This window comes from Leucopleurus acutus (genome assembly GCF_964270905.1).
Source record: "Leucopleurus acutus genome assembly, chromosome: 6".
Lineage (NCBI taxonomy): Eukaryota > Metazoa > Chordata > Mammalia > Artiodactyla > Delphinidae > Leucopleurus > Leucopleurus acutus.
The window spans coordinates 63856499-63871505 of NC_139149.1; the positions used below are offsets into that span (position 1 = coordinate 63856499).

The following is a 15007-nucleotide window of genomic DNA, read 5'->3' on the forward strand; positions in this document are numbered from 1 at the left end:
CTCACTCAGGAAAATGAAGCAATAAATTAATTGAATGCAAGGAATCTAGTCATATGACCAAAATCAGCTACCTTATACATATCACGGAAAAATAGGAACATTTGCTGAAAACGCATGAGGTAAACCAGGAAATTCTGACCATCTCTTCTGTATGGTCTGCTTTTGGGTGCACTTGCAATGTGAACTACCAAACTAGTAACTTGTCAGTACATAGCTTAAATTATTAATACGTGCATATGGTAGACTATATTTCACACAAAACTCTAACCACTACCGATAAAATTATTGCTAATTCTGAAAAAACTTTAAAGAGCATGATGAATTTTTTAAACATCTTTATTGGAGTATACCTGTTTCACATTGCTATATTAGTTTCTGCTTTATAACAAAATGAATCAGCTATACATATACATATACCCCATATCACCTCCCTCTAGCGGCTCCCTCCCACATTCCCTATCCCACCGCTCTACGTGGTCACAAAGCACCGAGCTCATCGCCGTGCTATGCAGCTGCTTCACACTAGCTATCTGTTTTATATTTGGTAGTGTATATAGGTGATGCCACTCTCTCACTTTGTCTCACATTACCCTTCGCCCTCTCCGTGTCCTCAGGTCCATTCTCTACGTCTGCGTCTTTATTCCTGTCCTGCCCCTACATTCTACACAACCATTATTTTTTTTAGATTCCATATATATGTATTAGCATACGGTATTTGTTTTTCTCTTTCTGACTTACTTCACTCTGTATGACAGACTCTAGATCCATCTACCTCACTATAAATAACTCAACTTAGTTTCTTTTGAGGGCTGAGTAACATTCCGTTGTATATATGTGCCACATCTTCTTTATCCATTCATCTGTCGATGGACATTTAGGTTCCTTCCATTTCCTGGCTATTGTAAATAGTGCTGCAATGAACATTGTGGTACATGACTCTTGTTGAATTACGGTTTTCTCAGGGTATATGCCCAGTAGTGGGATTGCTGGGTCATATGGTAGTTCTATTTTTAGTTTTTTAAGGAAACTCCATACTGTTCTCCATAGTGGCTGTATCAATTTACACTCACACCAACAGTGCAGGAGGGTTCCCTTTTCTCCACACCCTCTCCAGCATTTATTGTTTGTAGATTTTTTGATGATGGCCATTCTGACTGGTGTGAGGTGATACCTCATTGTAGTTTTGACTTGCATTTCTCCAATGATTAGTGATGTTGAGCATTCTTTCATGTATTTGTTGGCAACCTGTATATCTTCTCTGAAGAAATGTCTATTTAGGTCTTCTGCCCATTTTTGGATTGGGTTGTTTGTTTTTTTGATATTCAGTTGCATGAGCTACTTGTAAATTTTGGAAGATAATCCTTTGTTAGTTGCTTCATTTGCAAATATTTTCTCCCATTCTGAGGGTTGTCCTTCATCTTGTTTATGGCTTCCTTTGCTGTGCAAAAGCTTTTAAGTTTCATTAGGTCCATTTGTCTATTTTTGTTTTTAGTTCCATTTATCTAGGAGGTGGGTCAAAAAGGATCTTGCTGTGATTTAACTCATAGAGTGTTCTGGCTATTTTTTCCTCTAAGAATTTTACAGTGTCTGGCCTTACATTTAGGACTTTAATCCATTTTGAGTTTATTTGTGTGTATGGTGTTAGGGAGTGTTCTATTTGTGTGTATGGTGTTAGGGAGTGTTCTAATTCTTTTACATGTACCTGTCCACTTTTTCCAGCACCACTTATTGAAGAGGCTGTCTTTTCTCCATTGTATATTCTTGCCTCCTTTATCAAAGATAAGGTGACCATAAGTGTGTGGGTTTATCTCTGGGCTTTCTCTCCTGTTCCACTGATCTATATTTCTGTTTTTGTGCCAGTACCATACTGTCTTGATTACTATAGCTTTGTAGTAGAGTTAGAAGGGAGACTGATTGTTCCAGCTCCGTTTTTCTTTCTCAAGATTCCTTTGGCTATTCGGAGTGTTTTGTGTTTCCATACAAATTGTGAAATTTTTTGTTCTAGTTCTGTGAAAAATGCCATTGGTAGTTTAATACGGATTGCATTGAACCTGTAGATTGGGTAGTAGAGTCATTTTCACAATGTTGATTCTTCCAATCTAAGAACATGGTATATCTCTCCATCTGTTTGGATCATCTTTAATTTCTTTCATCAATGTCTTACAGTTTTCTGCATACAGGTCTTTTGTCTCCTTAGGTAGGCTTACCCCTAGGTATTTTATTCTTTTTGTTGCAATGGTAAATGGCAGTGTTTCCTTAATTTCTCTTTCAGATTTTTCATAATTAGTGTATAGGAATGCAAGAGATTTCTGTTCATTAACTTTGTATTGTGCTACTTTACCCAATTCGTTGATTAGCTCTAGTAGTTTTCTGGCAGCATCTTTAGGACTCTCTATGTATAGTATCATGTCATCTGCAAACAGTGACAGCTTTACTTCTTCTTTTCCAATTTAGATTCTTCTTTTCTGATTTGGATTACTTTTATTCTTCACTTTCGATTTGGATTCCTTTTATTTCTTTTTCTTCTCTGATTGCTGTGGGTAAAACTTCCAAAACTATGTTGAATAATAGTGGGGATAGTGGGCCACCTTGTCTTGTTCCTGATCATAGTGGAAATATCTTCAGTTTTTTCACCATTGAGAATGATGTTGGCTGTGGGTTTGTCATATATGACCTTTATTATGTTGAGGTAAGTTCCTTCTATGCCTACTCTGGAGGGTTTTGATCATAAATGGGTATTGAATTTTGTCAAAAGTTTTTCTGCATCTATTGAGATGATCATACGGTTTTTATCCTTCAATTTGTTAAAATGGTGTATCCTACTGGTTGATTTGCATATATTGAAGAATACTTGCATTCCTGGGATGAACCCCACTTGATCATGGTGCATGAGCCTTTTAATGTGCTGCTGGATTCTGTTTGCTGGTATTTTGTTGAGCATTTTTGCATCTATGTTCATCAGTGATACTGGCCTGTAGTTTTTTTTCTTTGTGACATCTTTCTCTGGTGTTGGGATCAGGGTGATGGTGGCCTCATAGAATGAGTTTGGGAGTGTTCCTCCCTCTGCTATATTTTGGAAGAGTTTGAGAAGGATAGGTGTTAGCTCTTCTCCAAATGTTTGATAGAATTTACCTGTGAAGCCATCTGGTCCTGGACTTCTGTTTGTTGGAAGATTTTTAATTCCAGTCTCAATTTCAGTGCTTGTGTTTGGTCTGTTTTGTTTATATTTAATATTTCTTCCTGGTTCAGTCTTGGAAGGTTATGCTTTTAAAGGAATGTGTCCATTTCTTCCAGGTTGTCCATTTTTTTGGCATATAGTTGCTTGTAGTAATCTCTCACGATCCTTTGTATTTCTGCAGTGTCACTTGTTACCTCTCCTTTTCCATTTCTAATTCTATTGATTTGAGTCTTCTCCCTTTTTTCTTGATGAGTCTGGCTAAAGGTTTATCAATTTTGTTTATCTTCTCAAAGAACCAGCTTTTAGTTTTATTGACCTCTGCTATCACTTCCTTCATTTCTTTTTCATTTATTTCTAATCTCATCTTAATGATTTCTTTCCTTTTGCTAACTTTGGGGGTTTTTGTTCTTCTTTCTCTAATTGCTTTAGGTGAAAGGTTATGTTGTTTATTTGAGATGTTTCTTCTTTCCTGAGGTAGGATTGTATTGCTATAAACTTCCCTCTTAGAACTGCTTTTGCTACATCCTATAGGTTCTGGGTCATCGTGTTTCCACCATTATATATTTCTCGGTATTTTTTGATTTCCTCTTGGATTTCTTCAGTGATCTTTTGGTTATTTGGTAGTGTATTCTTTAGCCTCCATGTATTTGTATTTGTTACAGTTTTTTTTCCTGTAATTGACATCTAGTCTCACTGCATTGTGGTCAGAAAAGATACTTGATATGTTTTCAGTTTTCTTAAATTTACCAAGGGTTGATTTGTGGCCCAAGATATGGTCTATCCTGTAGAATGGTCCGTGAGCCCTTGAGAATAAAGTGTATTCTGTTGTTTTTGGATGGAATGTCCTGTAAATATTAATTAAGTCCATCTTGTTTAATGTATCATTTAAAGCTTGTGTTTCCTCATTTATTTTCATTTTGGATGATCTGTCCATTGGTGAAAGTGGGGTGTTAACATTCCCTACTATGATTGTGTTACTGTCGATTTCCCCTTTTATGGCTGGTAGCATTTGCCTTATGTATTGAGGTGCTCCTATGTTGGGTGCTTAAATATTTACAATTGTTATATCTTCTTCTTGGATCGATCCCTTGATCATTATGTAGTGTCCTTCTTTGTCTCTTGTAATAGTCTTTATTTTAAAGTCTATTTTGTCTGATATGAGGATTGCTACTCCAGCTTTCTTTTGATTTCCATTTGCATGGAGTATCTTTTTCCATCCCCTCACTTTCAGTCTGTATGTGGCCCTAGGTCTGAAGTGGGTCTCTTGTAGACATCATATATACAGGTCTTGTTTATGTATCCATTCAGCCAGTCTCTGTCTTTTGGTTGGAGCATTTAATGCATTTACATTTAAGGTAATTATCAATATGTATGTTCCCATTACCATTTTCTTAATTGTTTGGGGTTTGTTATTGTAGGTTTTCCTTCTCTTGTGTTTCCTGCCTAGAGAAGTTCCTTTAGCATTAATTGTAAACCTGGTTTGGTGGTGCTGAATTCTCTTAGCTTTTGCTTCTCTGTAAACATTTTCATTTCTCCGTCGAATCTGAATGAGATCCTTGCTGGGTAGAGCAATATTGGTTGTAGGTTTTTCCCTTTCATCACTTTCAATATGTTCTGCCACTGCCTTCTGGCTTGCAGAGTTTCTGCTGAAAGAGCAGCTGTTAACCTTATGGGGATTCCCTTGTATGTTATTTGTTGTTTTTCCCTTGCCGCTTTTAATATTTTGTCTTTGTATTTAACTTTTGATAGCTTGATTTATATGCATCTTTGCATGTTTCTCCTTGGATTTATCCTGTATGGGACTCTTTGCGCTTCCTGGACTTGACTATTTCCTTTCCCGTATTAGGGAAGTTTTCAACTGTAATCTTTTCAAATATTTTCTCAGTGCCTTTCTTTTTCTCTTCTTCTTCTGGGACCCCTATAATTCGAATGTTGGTCCATTTAATGTTGTCCCAGAGTTCTCTGAGACTGTCCCAATTCTTTTCATTCATTTTTCTTTATTCTGCTTTGTGATAGTTATTTCCACTCTTTCATCTTCCAGGTCACTTATCCGTTCTTCTGACTCAGTTATTCTGCTACTTATTCCTTCTAGAGAATTTTTAATTTCATTTATTCTGTTGTTCATCATTGTTTGTTTGCTCTTTAGTTCTTCTAGGTCCTTGTGAAACGTTTTATTTTTTCCATTGCATTTCCAAGATTTTGGATCATCTCTACTATCATTATTCTGAATTCTTTTTCAGGTAGACTTCCTATTTCCTCTTCATTTGTTTGGTCTGGTGGGTTTTTACCTTTCTCCTTCAACTGCTGTGTATTTCTCTGTCTTCTCATTTTGCTTAACTTACTGTCTTTGGGGTCTCCTTTTCTCAAGCTGCAGGTTCGTAGTTCTTTTTGTTTTTGGTGTCTGCCCCCAGTGGGTAAGGTTGTTTCAGTGGGTTGTGTAGGCTTCCTGGTGCAGGGGACTGGTGCCTGTGTTCTGGTGGATGAGGCTGGATCTTGTCTTTTTGGTGGGCAGGACCATGTTCAGTGGTGTGTTCTGGGGTGTCTGTGAACTTATTATGGTTTTAGGCAGCCTCTCTGCTAATGGCTGGGGTTGTGTTCCTGTCTTGCTAGTTGTTTGGCATAGGGTGTCCAGCACTGTAGCTTGCTGGTCGTTGAGTGGAGCTGGGTCTTAGCGTTAGGATGGAGATCTCTGGGCAATGTTTGGCCCTTTGATATTACACGGGGCAGGAGGCCTCTGGTGGACCAATGTCCTGAACTCAGCTCTCCCACCTCAGAGGCTCAGGCCTGACACCTGGCCAGAGCACCAAGACCTTGTCAGCCACACAGCTTAGAATAAAAGGGAGAAAAAGAAAGAAAGTAAAAAATAAAGAAAAATAAAATAAAGTTATTAAAATAAAAATATATATATTATTAAGAAAATTTTAAAGTAAAATAAAAAGATAGAAGAGAGAAACCAAACCACCAAAGAAATTCACCAACCATAACAAGCGCTAATAAAAAAAAAAGAAAACGGACAGACAGAACACTAGGACAAATGGTTAAAGAAACCTATACAGACAAAATCACACCAAGAAGCATACAGATACACACTCACAAAAAGACAAAAAGGGAAATATATATATATATTTATAAAAACAAAAAAGGAGGAGAGCAACCGAATCAATAAACAAATCTATCAATGATAATAAGCTCTAAATAGTAAGTTAAGATAAACATAAAACTAGAAACAAATTAGATGCAGAAAACAAACCCCAAGTCTATAGCTGCTCCCAAAGTCCACCACCTCAGTTTTGGGATGATTCGTTGTCTATTCAGGTATTCCACAGATGCAGGGTACATCAAGTTGATTGTGGAGATTTAATCCACTGCTCCTGAGGCTGCTGGGAGAAATTTCCCTTTGTCTTCTTTGTTCACAGAGCTCCTAGGGTTCAGCTTTGGATTTGGACCCGTCTCTTTGTGTAGGTCACCCTCTGGAGTCTATTCTTCACCTAGACAGGGCAGGTTTAAAGGAGTGGCTGATTAGGGGGCTGTGGCTCACTCAGGCCTGGCGGGGGAGGGGTACGGAATGCGGGGACAGCCTGTGGTGGCAGAGGCTGGCATGACGTTGCAACAGCCTGAGTTGCACTGTGTGTTCTCCCGGGGATGCTGTCCCTGGATCGTGAGACCCTGGCAGTGGCGGGCTGCACAGGCTCCTGGGAGGGGAAGTGTGGACAGTGACCTGTGCTTGCATAGAGGCTTCTTGGTGCCTGCAGCAGCAGCCTTAGCATTTCACACCCGTCTCTGGTGTCCATGCTGGTAGCTGCGGCTTGCGCCCATCTCTGGAGCTTGTTTAGGAGGTGCTCTGAACCCCCTCTCCTCACACACCCTGAAACAATGGTCTCTTGCCTCTTAGGCAGGTCCAGACTTTTTCCCGGACTCCTTCCTGGCGAGCTGTGGTGCACTAGCCCCCTTCAGGCTGTGTTCATGCAGCCAACCCCAGTCCTCTCCCTGGGATCCGACCTCCGACCTCCGAAGCCCGAGCCTCAGCTCCCAGACCCCACCCACCACAGCACGTGAGCAGATAAGCCTCTCAGGCTGGTGAGTGCTGGTCAGCACCAATCTTCTGTGCAGGAATCTCTGCCCTTTGCCTTCTGCACCCGTTGCTGTGCTCTCCTCCATGGCTCCGAAGCTTCCCCCACGGCCACCCCTCGTCTCCACCAGTAAAGGACTTCCTAGTGTGTGGAAATTTTTCCTCCTTCACAGCTCCGTCCCAGAGGTACAGGTCCCATCCCTATTCTTTTGTCCTTGTTTTTTCTTTTTTCTTTTGCCCTACCCAGGTATGTGGGGAGTTTCTTGCCTTTTGGGAAGTCTGAGGTCTTCTGCCAGCATTCAGTAGGTGTTCTGTAGGAGTTGTTCCACATGTAGATGTGTTTCTGATGTATTTGTGGGAAGGAAGGTGATTTCCATGTCTTACTCCTCCACCATCTTGAAGCCCAGCCCCAAGCATGATGATTTTAAAGTCATTGAAAGGGAAGTTTCTAGGCAGAGCCTGGATGACCATCTGTCAGGTGGATTCATGCATTGGATGAGGGCAGGGTTGGTAGGAAATGGACCTGATGACCTTTCTAGGTGCTGCCATCAACTATTACACGATACAGCACAGTCACTGAAACTTAGGTATGTATCGAATTTTCAAGAAACACAATATGATCCTATGGACAATTATGTTAGGGATGTAAATAGACTAGAAATGAATGTACCACATTTAATTTTTAATTTATCTCAGGCAAATAATTTACTGATTCTAATATTGCAAAATGTTTTGGAATTACACCAAACATAACACAGCTGATAGTCTCCAGAAGTTGACATTTTAAGATATCAGGACATACAAATCACATTAGGCTAAATGTGCAATAAATTTACCACTACCCATATGGACGATGACATAGGAGTTGTATGTATAAAGTAAAATAACAAATATAGTTCAAATTATTTTCTTTTGGGTTTGAAGTAGATGGTGAGATTTCATGAAGCTCATTTATTGATATAAGTGCTACCCTAAGCACTTTACATCTGTGCTCTATTTTACTCCTCACAACGCTAGGAGGTCCTGAGGCTAACAGGGATGGGGCAACTTGCTCAAGGTCACTGAGCTAACATGTAGCAGGCAAAGACTTGAGCCTGCCCCAAAGGCACTCTGATATGGTGCCCCTCACCTAACACTAAACACTGTGCTTCCATTTCCCTCCCGTGTTTCCTTATTTGCAGGCAACTGAAACTTCTGTTGCTGGAGTTTATACTGGTAAATGCGGGAGGAGGTTCTCTGAAGCCTGCCTAGAAGACTAAGGCAAACTAATTTGAGTTTTTAAATGTGAATTGAACAAACCTGGCAGGGCTCTGTGAAGAGAGGTATATGTATGTTGCTACCGTTGTAAATGGGTTCAGTATTTCTGAAAGCTATCTGGTAACTTGGAATGAGAGTTATAAAACTTTTCCTGCCCTTTGACTCAGTAATTTCCTTCTCTAGAATATACCCCAAGGAAATAACACAAAAGAAAAAGGTGACTTGTTCAAGATGTTCATTCAGGGGCTATTTGTGTTAGTGAAAAACTGGAAACAACCCGAATTTCCAGTAATAGGACAATGACTGTGCAAGCTCAACTACATAGAAAAAGAAGAAAACTTTATAATCTCTAAAAATGGCAAATGTAGACTACATTCACATGAGGACACATATGTAAGAAATTACTCTGAAAAATAGAATACAAATTGGTATAAGCATAATCTTGTACAATCAAGTAAAACAGTATGTGCATAAACAATCACACAAGAGAACTGTGAATTTATAAAGAAGTATATCCCTCACTTCGTTTTTAAAACTCCAACAGTGAAACTGGCATATAGATTGTATTTAATAAAGACTTAGAGGGGCTTCCCTGGTGGCACAGTGGTTGAGAGTCCGCCTGCCGATGCAGGGGACACAGGTTCGTGCCCCGGTCCGGGAAGATCCCATATGCCACGGAGCGGCTAGGCCCGTGAGCCATGGCCGCTGAGCCTGCGTGTCCGGAGCCTGTGCTCCACAATGGGAGAGGCCACAGCAGTGAGAGGCCCACGTACCACAATAAAAAATTTAAAAATAAAAAACAAACAAACAAACAAAAAAAACTTAGAGACTTAAATTATACAAAGGTAATTTCTTAACTGAGACCTGACTGTATCTTACATGTATTAACATTGTATCAGTAAAAGCTAATCTTTTATGAGGACTTACTAAGTGCTAGGTGCTTTTCCAAGTTCTTTCCTTGTATTTTCTCATTTAACCCCCTATAGCCTTAGGAGATACATATTATTATTATAATCTCTCTCCTAAAAGGAGGAAATGGGAGCATAGAGAAGCTAAGTAACTTGCCCAAGGTTACACAGGCTATGGCCGAGATGGAACTTCAACCCAGGTAGACTCACTATCTGGACTGTATGTACCCATTATGCCACAATGTTTTCTCTTATTTGAAGAAAAGTTTCTAGACCTTGTTCTTTCCCATTAATCATTCCTAGATTTTGTTTTCTGCTTTTCTTCTTCATCACTCCTGTTTGGTTTACAATATATAGAATTCTTGCAGGAAAGAGCCAGATACAAAATTTGAGATAAAAATATTCTCCATCCAGTGTCACCTACAAGAACACAACCTACCTGCCCTAAGTGGTAAGGTTTTTTTTCCCAAGAAGTGAGACTAAAGCAGGGTTTTTTAATCAGGTGAGGAAATCGTAGAGCTTGGAAAATAAAATGTTACTGTGGGCACATGGGATAATTGCAGAGGAGAAAAAATATAACATTTGAGCAAGGAAATACTCAAATGAAGTTAAACCTAAGAAATAAATTGGCTTGGGATAACTGACAAATATAGAATAACATTTTGAAACTCTTTGGGAAAATGATAGTTTAAAAAAAAATTTTATGTTTACATTTGCCTAGTTTCTTATACTTTGCAAAGTATTTGTTAATGATTACTGAATTCTCATACTGTAGAATGGTAGACAGTCTAGTCGACAGAAGAGGAAACAAAGTCAGAGGTTAAGTGGCTCACCCAGAGCAGGCTGCTTGTCTCTAGCCAAGCTGGAGCTCAGTCCCAGCTCTCGTACTCAGTAGAGCTAAGCATTGATGCTGTTCAAGACAGGGACAAAGCTCTGTGCATACCTTCCCTTTAAACCGTCCAGAGCTCATGAAGCCCTACATCATAAGTATAAATCCAATGAGAAAAGTCCAGAAAACAAATATAACATAAATGGAATCATAGATGAAAATTAAATATACAATGGGATCCTCTTAAATGAAGGAGACAGAGTGAAAGCAGGACTAATATCTGTGTATAAACTCAACGGTTTGGGAGATGTTGTGGGCACGTGGCTGTTATGTTTGGAAAGACAAAGCTCAAATCCTTCTATCTAATTCCTTATAAGAGGCACATAATTATAGGACTCTGTCATCTTCAGTACAAAATGCACAAAATAAAATTTTTGTTCTATCTGTACATCCCATGGAAACATTTGCATAGTGAATGAGGTAGACTACATTTTATACGTTCCTAAACAGCCTCACGTTCTCACCTGGCTCTGTCTTAGGGAAGCCTACACTTTCTTCAGAGGTCAGATCAAAGCCTCTTCAGATTCTTCAAGTAAGACTCATCCTCCCTTTCCTAGGCCCTCACAACATGTCCTAGAACATCTTACTGCTGACCTTGCCTTCTTCCTTGTGCAGTTCCCTCATGGCATAGCACATCTGGGATTTATCTTTGTCTCTTACGGCCCCAACACAAGTGCCTTGAACACTGTAGTTGATTATTGAATTGGTAAGACCTTGCCTGAGGTCCTATCATGCTCTAAGAGTTTATAAACATTTTCTTGGATCTGGGTTGTTCAAATTTGACCACAGAAATGACCTCAATAAAGGACTCTCTTCACACTTAAAAAATCTTGTCTCCTTATAATCATAATTTATGTTGACCTTTTATACCAGAACATTTGCATTAATTTAATGCATTAGTAATCAGCACTGGCAAATAGCAACCTCATAGCCAGAAGGTTAAATTATAAAGTGTCTTTTATAATCAAGTAAGAATATGGCAGTCATCAAACTTAAACAAACTAACTTGAGATTTGCTTTTACCATAAATCTTATAAATAGTCCACCAGATTCTATTCAATATGAAGGTAAGAGATTCAAAGCCAGAACTTCAGCTCTTCGAAGGTCTCTCTTTAAAATGAGCTGGTGAATAAAATAATGGTGAGAGAACTCAACATTTCAGAGCAAAAAGTACATCACTCTACCAAAGCCAACTGCTCTTCATGGACACAAATAATGTTCTTTTTATTAGCAATTTGGAATAACAATTTAAAACATTCATATTATTGAGATTTTTATATAAAAACTGAGAAAACAATTCTTCACAGTAATTATGAAAATATGAGAAAGTGCTGAGCTTCTGAAACACAGTAATCTTCCTAACTCCCCTATCTTTCCCTGGGCCATGTGTGGTAGTGCTGTGATCCTCAATTAAAAAGCTTATTTAGCCTGGAGGGGTGGGATAGGGAGGGTGGGAGGGAGGGAGACGCAAGAGGGAAGAGATATGGGAACATATGTATAACTGATTCACTTTGCTACAAAGCAGAAACGAACACACCATTGTAAAGCAATTATACTCCAATAAAGATGTAAAAAAAAAAAAGACAAGCCACAAACTAAGAAAAAAATTGGTATTCAGAATATATAAGGAACGCCTACAAATCTATTAGAAAAAGATTTTTTTTTTAAACCAAAAGCAAGTAGGTAAAAGACACAAGTAGATATTTCACAAAGGAGAAAAAACACATGGCCAATAAACATATGGAAAAAAAAAAAGAACAACCTCATTAGTAATCAGGAAAACAAATTAAGATTCCAATGATATATCCTTTTATATCCACCTGATTCCACCCCCACCCCCCAAAATAGTTGATAATACCAAGTGTTAGTAAGCTAGAACTCTCTAAGCCCTACTGGAGGGAGCATACATTGATTTAACCACTTTGGAATACTAGCACTATTTGTAAAGTTGAATATTCACATAGCCTATGACCCAGCTGTTCCATTTGTAGGTATGCCAAGATATACAAAAGAATATTTATAGTTTATATTCTCTCACCCCCCAAAAAGATTGGAAACAACCCAAATATCTGTTGAAGGAAAATGAAATGAATTTTCATTTTGAATACATAAATACATAAATAGTTACATGATGGAACATTACACAGCAGTGCAAACAAAAGCACTACAGATACATATAACAACATGGATGAATTTTAGCAACGTCATACTAAGTAAAAAAAGCAACTTGTAGAAGATTACATTATAATACCATTTGTAAAAAAACTCCAAAACAAGCAAAATTAATCACTATGTTGTTTAGGGATTGTAAATATAAATTATTTTTTCATAAAGCAAAGGAATATCAATGAAAATTTAGTTTAGTGGTTATCCTTGGGTGTGGTTGAAGGCAGGGAAATGGGTTAGAAAAAGAGCACACACATTGATGTGATGGTACTGGCAGTATTCTTGGTGTTTTTTTAAAATATCGCAAATTATTTATGTTTTAAAAAAAAGGCTTATTTATAAGGAAGATAAAGACTAGGGAATAATAAGAATACTACTAGGGCTTGCAATGAAAAGCAAGCTAAGCAGATGAAGTAATTATTTTCAATTATACCACATTCTACAAAATAGCAAAAAACTCCCATTACATTTTGTGTAATATGAGAAAAAGCTCTTTGATCCATGAATGGCCTAATCCAACAGCTATTCACATAATTCCTGTCCTTTTCAGGGAGAATAGCAATCAATGATCAAGAAGGAAAGTACAAGTCACAAAAAGCATGAAATCTTACTTTTTCATCATCTTCAGTAAATGGAGCACCTTCAGGAATCTTATTTATTGCTTGGGCCACACCAATAATCTCACCATCACTGCTTCGGATAGGCATGCACAGTAATGATTTTGTCTTGTATCCAGTTAGCTTGTCAATTTCATCATTGAATCTGCGATCCTAAAAATAAGACAAAGAGGGCATCATTAACTGCATTTGCATTGTTGTCAGGGAGAAGGAGAGAGAATGTTTCTGTGTGTGATACCTTATCACTGGGAACTTCACCCCACGGATTTTTAATAACAAGAACAGATCTGATTTCATGTTGAATTCACCAAAGGAACATAAATGAAAATAAATCACCACCATAGTTTTTAACCATGGTAAACGAAGAGAGAAACTTTAAACCCCACTACAACAATATATCAAAACTGGGGAAGGGGCAAGTATTTTTAATAGAACTTCACACTGTGCTATTTATTAAAATATGTTATTTCGCATAGACAACTGGCTATGAAGTATCATATAAGAAATATATATTAAGCATTATGAAAAAGTATGCAGAAAAAGCAATTATGTTTCCTCAGTCAAAATGATCCTGTGAAAAAACAGAACTTATAGGCCCATACTGATACTTTTTAAACATTCTAAAAAATGTTTTTAATGTGATGGGTAGGGAGGAGGTAAAGGCTTCTTTACACAATGTCAGCTAAAAAATGTAGAAGGACTGATAAAATTATATAATATCTATTTTGCAACTACAGATACAATAATGTATACAAGCAAGGATCATCAATAGATGCCAATACCATTGGATGAAAATTGTTAGTAAACAGGGTATTCACTTAGTCTCAAAGCGCCTCATTAAATTCAAAGAGAAAAAGATGTCTTTATCATTATCTAGTGGACATCATATTCAACAAGTAATCAAACTTAGCATCACCATTAATGAGACAAAACAGCACCATGTGCGCCTCCTGATGTGATGCAATAAGAAGGACACAGCGTCATCAAGAATGTGGAATGGGGCTTCCCTGGTGGCGCAGTGGTTGAGAGTCCACCTGCCAATGCAGGGGACATGGGTTCGTGCCCCGGCCTGGGAAGGTCCCACATGCCGCAGAGTGGCTGGGCCCGTGAGCCATGGCCGCTGAGCCTGCGCGTCCGGAGCCTGTGATCCGCAACGGGAGAGGCCACAACAGTGAGAGGCCCGCATACCGCAAAAAAAAAAAAAAAAAAAAAAAGAATGTGGAATGTTCTTGTCAAAGAGCTGAATCTGATCATTCAGGAAAAGAAAATTAAGAAAAATGCAGATTATTGCTCATTCCTTCAGAAGCCTGACCTGCACTTTTCAAAAATGTCAATATCATGAGAGATGAAATAAATTAAAAATAAAAATAAAGCCATGGGAGCTGTGCTGGTTTAAAGAAGACTGAAGAGACCTGAAACTTAAATGAAATGTGAGATCCTTCATTGAAAATTGTTATGCAACTTGGGAGGGAGACAATTAGAGAAAGTTGAACAAGGACCTTACATTAGATAATATCACTGTATCAATATAAATTTTCTTGGGTGTGATAGTGGTATTGTAATTATGTAGGAGAATGTTATTTTTAGGATATACATGCTAGAGTATGTTGAGGTGAAATGTCATACTACCTTCAACTTACTTTCAAATGGAAAGAAAGAGGAAGAAAGAAAAGGAAGGAAGGAAGGAAGGGAGGCAGAAAGGAAGGAAGAAAGAGAGGGACTTCCCTGGTGGTCCAGTAGTTAAGGCTCCGTGCTTCCATTGAAGGGGGCACGGTTTTGATCCCTGGTTGGGGAACTAAGATCCCACATGCTGAGTGGGCCAAAAAAAAAAAAGAAAGAAGGAAAGGAAGGGAAGGGAACGGAAGGGAGAAAAAAGAAGGAAGAACGGAGAGTGAGAGAGAGAGAAAAGACTGGCTCCTAAAA

The 15007-nt window shown here is 38.4% G+C and overlaps 1 protein-coding gene across 1 annotated transcript in view; it reads right to left on the reverse strand.

The window, feature by feature from the left end:
• Positions 1-15007, reverse strand: part of PDE11A (phosphodiesterase 11A) — a gene marked incomplete at its 3' end in the record, with an annotated part of 409287 nt that overhangs the window by 343931 nt on the left and 50349 nt on the right. The window contains exon 2 of the mRNA XM_082841569.1: positions 13079-13237. Within this exon, the coding sequence (XP_082697695.1) occupies positions 13079-13237 (159 nt within the window). The remainder of the gene's footprint in view (positions 1-13078; positions 13238-15007) is intronic.